Source organism: Acanthisitta chloris, unplaced genomic scaffold (assembly GCF_000695815.1).
Source record: "Acanthisitta chloris isolate BGI_N310 unplaced genomic scaffold, ASM69581v1 scaffold6122, whole genome shotgun sequence".
Lineage (NCBI taxonomy): Eukaryota > Metazoa > Chordata > Aves > Passeriformes > Acanthisittidae > Acanthisitta > Acanthisitta chloris.
The window spans coordinates 25,469-37,468 of record NW_008660934.1 but is presented as its reverse complement, the minus strand read 5'-3'; the positions used below and the strand labels follow the sequence as shown (position 1 = coordinate 37,468).

Below are 12,000 nucleotides of genomic sequence, written 5' to 3'. Positions count from 1 at the left end.
AATAAATAGCACACATTTCCTCATGGTTCCAACTATGTATTTGGGATATTCCTTTTGTAATCCCTAAAAATCTTTACCAAATTCTGGGGTGCTCTACATTTGAGTTCCCTTTTCTGTTCCTCCAGGTTAGGCAGTGTCATTTTCCTACAGTTTCAGCATGCCAAAAAGCCACAGCATCATGTTCTCCTGTCTGTTCAGTTTTGGAAACCACCTTGCCAGTGTGGATGAGCAGTAAGCTATGAAATGCAGAGAGAAAGCAAATGTAAACTGAATTTGACCATCTCCATATGAAATTTGAGACATGTCACTGAGCAGATACATCTTTATCTAATTAAGCATGTCCTGGCTATAGCAGTCACACATAGCAGGGCAGAGGTACAAGTAAGCATGTCCTGGCTATAGCAGTCACAAAGCAGGGCAGAGGTACAAATTGCTGGTGCCTGCACTTCACCCTGCTCATTCTGCATGTGGTTTCCACCCCAGGTGTTCAGTTCTACACTGCAGCTGCCAAATGGATCTTCACTGGCAGCTTCAGTGTGGGGCCTGGCCCTGCACTGAGGCATTAAGGCAAAGGTTCTCCCTGCCTGGGGGCAGCTGGGACACATGCAGGAGCTGTTGGGGGCCTAGATCCATCCCAAACATCCCTTTGGCCATCATACAGCCACAGCATAGGTGTGGTGCTCTCCACTGCTCCCCCTTGAAGGGAAACTCCTTCAGCACCAGGTGATGACCAGCTAGTCTCCCAAGGGCCCAAGACAGGATAGAAAACAAATCCTTGTTGGACAGGAACTACCTCTGGAGACTGTCAGTGGAACCAAGTCCCAGGCAAGAGAGAAACATCCCACAAACTGGTCACCAAAGGTTCACCTTGCCTCCAGGCCACCAATTCAGCAGTTTTTTAGCAGGACTATGTGAAACCTCAGTTCCTGCTCCTACAGAAACAGCTCTTCCTAAGGATTACAAATAGAACCACAAGAAATAGAGGAAAACCCCAGGTCCCCAAGCTCCAGCCCCACTAGGTGTCCCTCTCAGACAAGGCACAAGGGTTCCTGAAGCAGCATCACCGGGAAGGAGGTTCAGGGAAGTGGGAAGGAACAAGCTGTAAGTCTCAGATCGCTCTCTCGAAGTCCAGGGGTAATTTAGCCAGGAGGAGAAAGAATGAGTGGGCAGGGAAATAAGCATAAGCAGGATGAAGAACTGAGCCTGGCAGCTCACAACAGCTGGTCTTGCCTGCAAGGTGCCCAAGTGAGGGACTTTGTGGGGAAAAGCAGCCCTGAATCAGCTTGGAAAGTCCCATCCCTCAGGCTAAAGGTGCAACAGTTCATTGACAGCCACCAGTACACTTGATTTTTATTCCCCCCAGTCAGTCTATCAGCAGCTCTCAGGCTCTTAGGCAAAGGAGTGTCTTTGGCATTCTCCTGAGAGGTGGAAGTCTCTGCACATCAGTCACCCCAAGTTTTGGCATTCTCCTGAGAGGTGGAAGTCCCTGCACATCAGTCACCCCAAGATCAGGAATGTTCACTCAATGCCCATTTTTCTGGTCTTGCCTGCAAGGTGCCCAAGTGAGGGACTTTGTGGGGAAAAGCAGCCCTGAATCAGCTTGGAAAGTCCCATCCCTCAGGCTAAAGGTGCAACAGTTCATTGACAGCCACCAGTACACTTGATTTTTATTCCCCCCAGTCAGTCTATCAGCAGCTCTCAGGCTCTTAGGCAAAGGAGTGTCTTTGGCATTCTCCTGAGAGGTGGAAGTCTCTGCACATCAGTCACCCCAAGTTCAGGAATGTTCACTAAATGCCCATTTTAAAGCAGATAAAGCTGTTCTCAGGTCCATGTACAACCTATCAGGAGTTTCTTCCACACAAACAGCATAAGGAGTTTTCCCCCAGCCTTGCTCACCTCAACAGAGTACAAGCCCTTCAGCAAGAAGAAAACACCAGCTGCTCTAGAGAAGCCCAGAGAAGGCACTATAGGATGTGACATTGAGCTGCAGGTGAGTTGTTTCCTTACCATGAGTGTTTTAGTGCTGCAAACAATTGCAGGACTGACATATCCACCTTGGGACTCCTCAATCCCCCCAAAATGGTGAAAAAGGGGGCAGTTTCCCTCAGTTGAACTCCCCAACATGCTTCCCCTTCTCACCATCTTTTTCCCTCAAGAAAGACCATCTTTGGGGCTTTTGGACAACTTTTTCCCCTTTGAAGGTCCCTTCAAATGGAAGGTCCTGTTCAACTGGGGGTACTGCAATTGAGACTGGGGGTACTGGGGTGCACTGGGCAGGGACTGAGAAGAGGAAATCAAAAGCAGAAAGAAGAAAGACCTTCCCTGCATCCCCATGCACTGTCCCACCTGCTCAGGTGTGCTGCTCCTGTCTCCTGCACTGCCCTTCGGCACAGGACTCAGCCCTTGGCATCTTCCTTGAGCAATGCTCCATCTCCAGGTGCATCCAGGTACTTCCCTAGTCCCTGGGACATGCTCTCACCATATCTCCTTGAGAGATTCCCCAGAATTAGCCTCTTGGATGCTCCTCTCCAACAGCTCCTGCAGCAGCTTCATCCAGATAACCCCAAAGAGCTACAGCAGCAGTGCCCACCTCCTCCTCATCCTCCCTGCCCACCCTGGGGCTGTCCCACCTCCTCCTCACCCTCGCTGCCCACCCTGGGGCTGCTTTCAAACACTTTCAGGACCCAAACCCAAAGTTCAGGTACCACCTTCAAAACTGACTGCTTGAGGATTGCTGCTGCACAAGTCATGCTCACAAAAGAATTTGAAGTAGGTTTCTACCTTGGAAACAAAGCAGGCAGCCCCAGCATTTCAGGTGCAGATGATAAGCTGTCCAGGGGAAGGTAAAGGCAGGAAGAGCTTTCTGTCCTCTCACCTCTGCTGTGGGATCAGTCCTCAGCTGTATTCAGCATTAGAGGCACTAGATTTTCTCTGTTGTAAAACTCCTGTGGAAGGTTTTAGCATTTGTAGGATCTACCAGTAAACCTTCTCTTGAGCCAAACTCCAAGCCAGCTGCTGTTTCAGCTGCGTGAACGTTGAGCACCTGTGGCCTCAGTGATTCTGACAAAAATAGAGCCAAGTCACTTGCAGCAGGAAGCACCTGACATCCCCCCTCCTGCTCCAGGCCTCATGTCACCCTCAGCTCTGCTTCTCTGCTCACTCTGACTGTCCAGAAGAAATGAGCATGGGCTGTGTTCTTTCCTGAAGCACAGTTTCCTGAACTGATTTTGAGGAAGAAGGGTTTGAGGATCTCCATTTTCTACCCATGAGATCCTACACATCACCCTGTGTCATCACATGCTTCCAGCTCTGTCTCACCCGACTGTGCAGACAACATCTGCATCATGCACATCATAACAAACCACAACCACTGCATTTTCCTTGGAAGCTTTTACATTTTAATAAATAAGTGGTCCAAAAGTGCCAGATCTGTGCATCAGGGCTCAGGGTTCTGTTTTGGGGCTGACATTCCTGCAGCCATGCTGAGGGACTGGTGCAGTTTCTGGGGCTGGTGGCTGTGGATCTGACCCTCTCAGTTGTTGCCAGTTCTTTATATTATTATAAAAGAGATACTGGAACATGAGGAAAACTGCCACGGACCAACACTGTGAATTACAAGCTGTGGACAAAGCAGGGATTTAATCCTCTTTAGCTTTTGTGAACAGGTTGGTATGTCATTCAGCTCCAGAGCACCACTGGTGTTGTACACACAACCTCCACCTCGCCAATTCCTCTCCTGTAGGAAACTCCTTCTGTAGGAGAGCACAGGAACTAAACCAGAATGTAATCCCTATGGCTTAATAGCATCATGCATGAGTCACCCTGACAAATTAAGTAGCTGGCTGCATTACTGCTCAGCAATTTAAGGATTCATTTCGTGCTTGACAGGAGGAAACATTGCACAGACTGGCCACCCTCGCTCGAGTGGATGTGCAGGGGAATGAGATGGATGCCAAGCTCAGGGCCTGCCTGTGGTCTCTGAGGGCAGAGAGCTTTCTCCAGTTGCAGGTTTGCAGTTGGACTTCTGTGGGGCTTCAAGCAGAGCATTTCTTCCTTTCAGTAACACCCCTTCTCTGTGATTGTGGGCACAATGTGGAGAAGAGATTTCACTGAGGGGTGGAAATCTCCCCTCTCCCTGTGTGCAGCCTTGCTGGGTGTCCTCTCACAGCTCAGCAAAGGATTTCTTCAGACTTTATGCAGATTGCTTGAAATAAGAGGGGAAAAAACAGTGAGTCCACTGACTTTTAATCCCTGATTTCCACTTAACTCTGCTGCTTACTACATTTTCTTTCCAGAGACAAATAGTGGACAAAAATGTCCAAGCAGAAGCCTTAACCATGCTCCCAGGGGATGATCCCTGAGCAGAGCAGGAGGGACAGAGGTGCCAGGACCCATTTTTCAATTCAGCCTCCCCTGGGGGAGAAATTCTGCTGGCATTTGTTGGTTGGACATGGGGATTTCATAGCTTTACTCTGCAAGCAAAGGCTACAGCAGAGGCATCATTTTAATGGCCAGAAGATGCCTAGCAGGGAGGCTGGGGCAGGTTTCTCAGGCTCCTGTGTCCAGCTGCACCTGGCAGAAGCAAACACCATGGAGAATAGGGTGACTGTGCTTTGCATGGTAGGGACAAATCTTAAATACTCTGCATGGCTTCAGATAGATCAAATTTTGGGGCTTTTCCCACAGCTGGTACCCAGAGTTTGGGGAATATAAAACCCTGTAAATGGAGCTGCCAGCAAGTGGCATAAGAACAAACCTGACAAGGAGAGTGATACTGGTCCCAGTCCTCCCAACTGGATTCCTAGTCCAATCTACACCAGCACTACACACACTAACCAGCATGTCAGTCACAGTCACTCAGTGTTGTGCTCTCTGCAGGTTTTTACTTTGTCTGTCTCGTGTAATATCTGTCGTCAGCAGCATCAGGTTGGTGCTGCTACACAGGGCAGGATATGTGGTCTTAACAGAGAAGGTAGGGCTTGGCTGAGTCCAGGGAATCCCTAGTGCTGCTCAGCCTCTGAGCTGCACAGACCACAGGGGTTTTGGGGGTTCCTGTCTGCAGCACATGGCAGTGCTGCCTCAAGCTGCTCCAAAGTGGTTCAGAGTTCCTGTGCCTGTTGGAGGAGGGCAGCATTGGAAGGGGCTGGGACAGAGGCTGATAAATTTGTCACCACGGTCACTGTTAGTCAGCTTGGCACCAGCCAGAGATGTGGCTTGGGGTGGGTTGGGCTGCCCCTGCTCCTCCACTGCCTGCATGGGAGGCTGCAAGGGCAAAGCTCCAGCCCAGCTCACTATGGCACAAACCCAGTCCTCCCACCCCTACACAAACACCATAAACCCAACCCTTCCACCTCTACATAAATACATCGACCATTTGCTCTCTTTTTACCTTCCCTTTGGCAGAGGGGCAGGGCCTGATGGAGGAGCCGTGTTGATGTAGTCTGGCTCATCATCTGGGCTCTCTGCCTGCAGAGCTGTGGGTGAGGATGGGAAGCACCGATCAGTGAGTTGGCTGATGTAAAAACACACAAACACACCACAGACATGCTGTCTGTCCTGCCAGTATTTAGCCTTTGGTGCTGACATGTTTTTGTGCCTGGGCTAAGAAACCTCAGATCAGTGTCAAGGTCTCCTTGAAGGGACTTCACAACAGCAAATTTATAAACAATCTGGAAGCAGCGAGCCTGGACAGCTCTTCAGAGCCTAAAGACATGGACTTCGATTTAATCTCGAGTGTGCAAACAGGATAACAAGAATCAGTTTGCTTAGGCAGTTCTCACACCAGAGACACAGAGCTCTAACATGCACTGCCTCCCAGGACAGCCTACCCCCAGTGTCTCACAGGAAGCCACACATTAGCTTAAACTGTGGTTAAAAGGTCAACTTGAGAAACTGGCACCCATGAGTACAACTGACCCACTGGGTGTATGCCCTGCCCAGTTCTTTGCCAGAGAGGATTTCACAGCTGTGCTTGCACCAGGGCAACTTCAAAAAGTAAGAGGGTAAAAGACATGAAGGGCAACATGATTCTGTGGCATCCCATGGTCAGGGTTTAGGTGCAGCCACCTACATAGAATCATAGAACCATAGAATTTTAGGAGTTGGAATGAAGCTTAGAGATCATCCAGCCCCAACCCCCTGCCCTGGGCAGGGACACCTCCCACCAGAGCAGGTTGCTCAAGGCTTGATCCAACCTGGCTTTGAGCACTGCCAGAGTTGGGGCAGCCACAGCCTCCCTGGGCAACCTGTGCCAGTGTCTCACCACCCTCACAGGAAAAAACTTTGTCCTAACATCTAGCCTAAATTTCCCCTCCTTCAATTTGAATCTGTTACCCCTTGTCCTATCACTGCAGTTTCTAACAAAGAAAGTCCCATCACAGCACCTTTCAAAGAGTGTATAACAATTTGCACATTGCCTTGGATGTTTATCATGGATGATTGGGCAAAAAAATCCCTCAAGACAGGGCCTGCATTGCCCTGAGTGTGGTCTGCACTGGCCTAGTGCCCCAGGCACCTGCCCATGATCCCCATCCCTAAATGTGAAAACATACCTTCTGCTTGCTGGAGCTTCTTCCATGTGTGCAGTGCTGCGCTGTTCTCATAGTCCACACTCTCATCTGTGACCAAGGAGAGTTTGGACATGATGATGCTGAACAGCAAAAGGACTAAACAAGGGCCTTTGTGACCCCCTCGTGGCGCTGAGCCCGTGCGCGTGGCTGTTTCCAGCCGGCGCTGCCGTCCTGCCGCAGATCTGCTGGTGCTGCCTCATCACTTCTCCAGCCCTGGCCACGTGCCTGGAGCTCTGCAGGCACGGATGGGGATCAGACAGGTCCCTGCTGCTCCTGCCTCCTCTAATCACTCTGCACAAAGCCAGGCAGGAGCAGGACAGGCTTTAGCAGTGTAGAATGTGTGTATTAATTCGCTGAAGAAAACCAAACCGACTTCCTATTTGGATTGCAACATCCCCAGGCTGATGGTGGAAGCTCTGAAGCACACACTGTGGTCCAGTGTCATCCTCCAGCAGCTTCCTGGCTGCAGCCTTCTTGGGTTGGATGTGGTGAGAAACTGGAGCTGGGGGCTAGAACCATAACCAGCTTGGCTGTAGCAACACTAAAAACCTAGAGATGCAGATCCCAAAGCTCCTGAATTGCTGCAGAAACACCCCAAGTCAAAGGGATCAGCCTGGAGGAATCACCACATGCATTTTCCTGCAGGAAGGGGAAATGCTCCAGGCCTACTCTGTGCCTGCAGCATTCCTTGCACCTCAGCTCCATGGCACAGAGCTGAGAGGAAGAGCTGAGTCTGTGAGTGAGGAGGTTTCCCTCAGCTGAGCAGGTCACCATCCCTCTCTGCACTTCCAGATCCATTTTGTGACACCCACGAACCACAACAGTAACACACCTACCTGGACCAGAGCCATGAGACACTCCAATGATGACGTTTTCATAGGAATAGGAATCCTCCTCTTTCTCTGGTGGGGAGAAGAAGGAGGGGAGACAAGGAAGTATAAGTCAGGATCCCTCAATACCTGCAGGAAGGGGCTGTTTCCCACAATTAAATGTACATTAGCTTAAAAATCATTAGTCTTTGTGACAGCCCATGCTGCCCCAGGGACAGGGTATCCCTAGTACAGACAAACCAGGCAGTGACTGCCCCATGGGAGCACCATCACCAATGCATTTGGGCTGTCCTGTTTATAGGCAACAGATGGACTGATGGAGGCTTGGGCATCCTTCAAGCCCCACAGCTCTGCTACACCCTTTAAGAAACGTGTCTCCAGGCACGCACAGGGATGCACAGACCTAGGCAAGAACAGTCTCATGAGCAGCCTGGAGCCATGGGACAGCCAGGCTGGAGAAGAAACCCACCTCACTTGCCTGGAGACTTACCTTTGGGTGGACTGAAGAACCCAGCACAGTTGTAGTAATCCAGAGATATGGGCTCCCTGTGAGAAGAGCAGTGCTGTTAGCTCCTTCTGCCTGAGGCACCCACAGGCTTCCCAGGCTGAGCTATGGGAACGCCAGAATGGCACTGGGACCAGTATGGCTCCGCTCAGTCACACCAGTGGGCAGCACCAGGTACTTACACGTAGGCAGAGTCCCCTTGCAGGCATTCCTCTGCAAGAACAAGGGCTTGGTGTCAGCACCCACACCATGCCATAAACCCAAACACAGCCAGACAAACCCCCCAAGCACAGCCACAGCAGATGTCCCCAGCAGCCCCAGAGCCCATCCACAGCAGAGCTGGGTGGCTGGAGCAAGGGCAGGCAGCCCTGATCCATCCCAGGCCCTGAGAAAACCCCCACTTCTCATGGACACATCCTGCCAGCTGGCAGGGAGATGGGGAATATCCTCCCTGACTTGGGAAAGGAGAGCACAGCCCCACACAGCAATAATCCTCTTAGGGCAAGCTGCAGCTCATGTTGCCCTGGGAGGGAGCAGGGGGCTCTGAGCATCCATCCCCCTCTGCTCTGCCCGTTAATCAGATCAGTGCTTGTCCTACAAAGCAATCTCTAAATTGACCGAGACAGAGCTCTGCCAGCTGCAGTGCTGCCTGCCTGTGCATTCCCTGCTGGCTCCCATCCCCAGGAACCTCCCATCCCCTCACCAGCCTTCCCTCCTAACCCCTGGATATGTGGCTGGAGCATTTACCTGTCAGGAAATTCTGGTACCTGGGCTCAGCCTCCATCCCTGGGGATGAGAGAGGGACATGTTATGCTCAGGCTCAGGCTGAATGATGGGAGCAGTTTGTGAGGGACACACCAAGTGTTTTGGCACCAGCAGCTTTGCCCCCACTCAGCTCTTTGCTTGGGGTTAGGGAACACATCTACAAGGCTGGACACCACAGGGCAGAGGTGCTGGGACAGCTAGGGGTTTTAAATAATCTGGCCATCTGGCTCTAGGCAGGACTGGTCAGCTGCAGCAGGGCAAGCACTGAATTTAACTCAGACCCAGGTGAGATCATGCAGCTCTGGGACTCCCAGCATAGGCAGAACATGGACCTGTTGGAGTGAGTCCAGAGGAGGCCACAGAGATTTTCCAAGGGCTATGGAGACAGCCTGAGAGCTGGGGTTGTTCAGCTGGGAGAAGAGAAGCTCCAGGGAGATTTTAGAGCCCTTTCCAGTGCCCAAAGGGGCTCCAAGAGAGCTGCAGAGAGACTTGGGACAAGGCATGGAGGGACAGGACACAGGGATTGGTTTCCCACTGCCAGAGGGCAGGGAAAGATGGATATTGGGAAGGAATTCTCCTCTGTGAGGGTGCTGAGGCACTTGCACAGGTTTCCCAGAGAAGCTGTGGCTGTCTCATCCCTGGAAGTGTTCCAGGCCAGGTTGGATGGGGCTTGGAGCAACCTGGTCTAGTGGAAGGTGTCCCTGCCCATGGAAGAGGGTGGGACTGGATGAGCTTAAGGTTCCTTCCAACTCAAACCATTCTGGGATTCTCTGATCTTATTATGCATCATTGTGCAGCATTGTGGGCAGGTGCCAATAACAGGAGTGAATTTTATCATTTCCCAGCTTGTTTCCAGGATAACCACCCCCTGTGCCCTGGAAGTGAGTAACTAGCCTGTCAGAGGCTTCCCAAAACCAGTGGGAGCTCCCAGCCAGCACCTACACAAACTAGGCAAGATTGGCAACATCCCCATTTCTGAATTCTGCCGTAGGTGTTTCCCCTGTGGGTGCATGGATGAGGAAAGCATTGATGGTGCCCATCCCAGGGAGATGCTCACCATATCCAGCAGAGCAGGAAGTGCTGAGCTCCTCAGTGGTTTTCCTGCAAGAGAGAAAATTGGAGCAGTGGGACATCAGCAGTTTGGGGGCAGATCCCAACATGGGTATAATTTTACCTGAATACTGCAGCAGAATTATTGTGACTATGCATTTTTTATGTGTTTTGCTGATGGAGAGAAGGGAATTTATCATGTCAAACTGCATATAAGCAAATACTGGCCATTTCTTTTCCATAGTGTACCTGTTTTGTGCAGCCATAGCTCGTTTCCTCGGGTTTGGTTTAAATGGTTGCCAGAAGAACACAGCCAGAGAAAGTCTAATCCCACTATTGACCATCAATAAATGAAGCAGCCTGATTGAGCTGAAGATGTCCCTGCTCTTTGCAAGGGGGTTGGACTAGATGACTATTAAATGTCCCTTCCAACCCAAAGCATTCTTTGACTCCAAGCACAGCCCAAGCCACATCTATAGAGCCCAGAACCCAAATCCCAAACATTCATGTATGTTGGAGGAATTTTATCCAACCTTGGCTCTACAGCTACATTTCATGTGGGTATTTTACCTACCTTGCTATTGATAAGTTTTCAGGTTCCTTAATTTTTTCCAGCCTTGGGGTTGCAGCTGGCACCAAGAACAAAACAAGTGTTAATGCTTATGGCAGATATTTCAAAGAGCACAGAGCATCTACTACACAGGATTCCCCAGGTCTGCCAAGCATTTTCCTAATGCAGCCCAAAATAGCTTCCAAATTGACCCTTGAACATCCATAAATGGCCAAAACAGCAAACAGCTAGAGGAAAACTGGTGTCTGTGCAGACCACAGAGCAAGCAAACACATACCAGAGGAAGCTGCTGCCTTGTGGCCTGTTCTCCCCCAAACCTGCTCGACTCAGGGGCTGTTCCCCCTCCCTTCACACTGTGAGGTGCAGTCATGAGCTTTGGTCAGACTGGGCTGAAGCAAAGACACCTAATGGGGTTATGTGGCTCAGTGTCCCAGGGCAGGAGTGGCCCCGCAGAGCTGCCTGCAGACAGTGACATTTCACAGGGACCCTGTCAGCAGCTTGTTGTGATATAAAGCCCCAAAGGTCAGTGCTGAACCCAACCTGCTGCAGGAAGCAGTGAGGGGGGATGATGAATGAGTCACTCCTATCACTTCAGGCTCACCCACACCTTCATTTTCACAGCGTGCACAGTGTGGTTGGAAGAGCCCCAATTGTTGAGGCTTTGCTTTTCAATGACATTTCTGTAGTGTTTTATTTTCAGTGCAAAGGGAGAGCTTTTTCCCTCGAGCTCAGAATTCACAATCCTAGAAGCATCTAAACTGCTTTGCCAATCAGTGTCATCATTTCACTGCCTTTGATTTTGACTTCCCCCCCACTCTGTGCATGCAGGACCCAACCCACAAGGCAGGAGCCCCATGCAGTGCTCATACTCACCGGAATAGGATCGAATCACCTCAAAGCTCTGATGGCTTTCAAACCTGGAAAAAATAGCAGTATAAACTCAGCTGAATTTGTGGGGTTTTTTTGACAAGGAAAATGGTTGCAAGAGACCTCACTGTCTGGTGGGTGGAGGGCAGAGAGCACAGCCTCCGCGCTGGGCTCGGCAAAGTGCCGAGGGGCATCACTCAGTGCATCACACAGGACCTGTACAAGCTGGAAGCATTTTTCTGGACTCTTCTTTGATGCTTTAAAGTCAATATGTCCTTCTAAACCATTGGCAGAGCAGCCAACATCAGCTAAGGGAAGGACCCAGGGATGAGGAAAACATGATGTAGGATAATTTCTACTCTGGTGCTTTATCCACCAGTTAAGACCAGGAGAACCTTTTTACACACACAAAAAAAGGGTGTTCATTCATGAAATGGCTTCAAACCCAGCTAGTACACCTCCACTGCTGCCCCTGCCCCTCTCAGCATCCCTTGCTTAACATCAACCTGAAAAATATAACATTATCAATGATACAATAAAATCCATGCCAGCAACTTCTTTACTTCTTAGTTAAGTAAGTTAGGATTCAAGAGATCATCTGCTGCAGGTGCATATAAACACTTATTAACTGCTTAGGTAACCCCTTCCCCCACCTTCACTGGGGTCACCCCCATGCCCAGCTGGGATTCACAGCACAGGGCTGGTGGGACATGAGGTGTCAAAGGATCTCACTGCAAATGTGTTGAGCCAAACCACTTTGCTTGCAAAATGCTCCAACTAACCCAAGCCAGACCTCTCAAAAGAGCACACACCACCATGAGCCTGAAGTCAAGCCACCTAATC

At 50.4% G+C, this 12,000-nt stretch overlaps 1 protein-coding gene across 1 annotated transcript in view; it reads right to left on the bottom strand.

Moving 5' to 3' along the window:
- Positions 1 to 5,959: 5,959 nt before the first annotated feature.
- The window catches only part of LAT2 (linker for activation of T cells family, member 2), a 7,521-nt gene continuing 1,480 nt past the window's right edge, over positions 5,960 to 12,000 (bottom strand). The window contains exons 3-9 of the mRNA XM_009070011.1: positions 11,164 to 11,207; positions 8,652 to 8,690; positions 8,087 to 8,117; positions 7,890 to 7,945; positions 7,406 to 7,471; positions 6,552 to 6,617; positions 5,960 to 5,985 (exon numbers count right to left, since the gene is read on the bottom strand). Coding sequence (XP_009068259.1) covers positions 5,960 to 5,985; positions 6,552 to 6,617; positions 7,406 to 7,471; positions 7,890 to 7,945; positions 8,087 to 8,117; positions 8,652 to 8,690; positions 11,164 to 11,207 — 328 coding nt within the window. The remainder of the gene's footprint in view (positions 5,986 to 6,551; positions 6,618 to 7,405; positions 7,472 to 7,889; positions 7,946 to 8,086; positions 8,118 to 8,651; positions 8,691 to 11,163; positions 11,208 to 12,000) is intronic.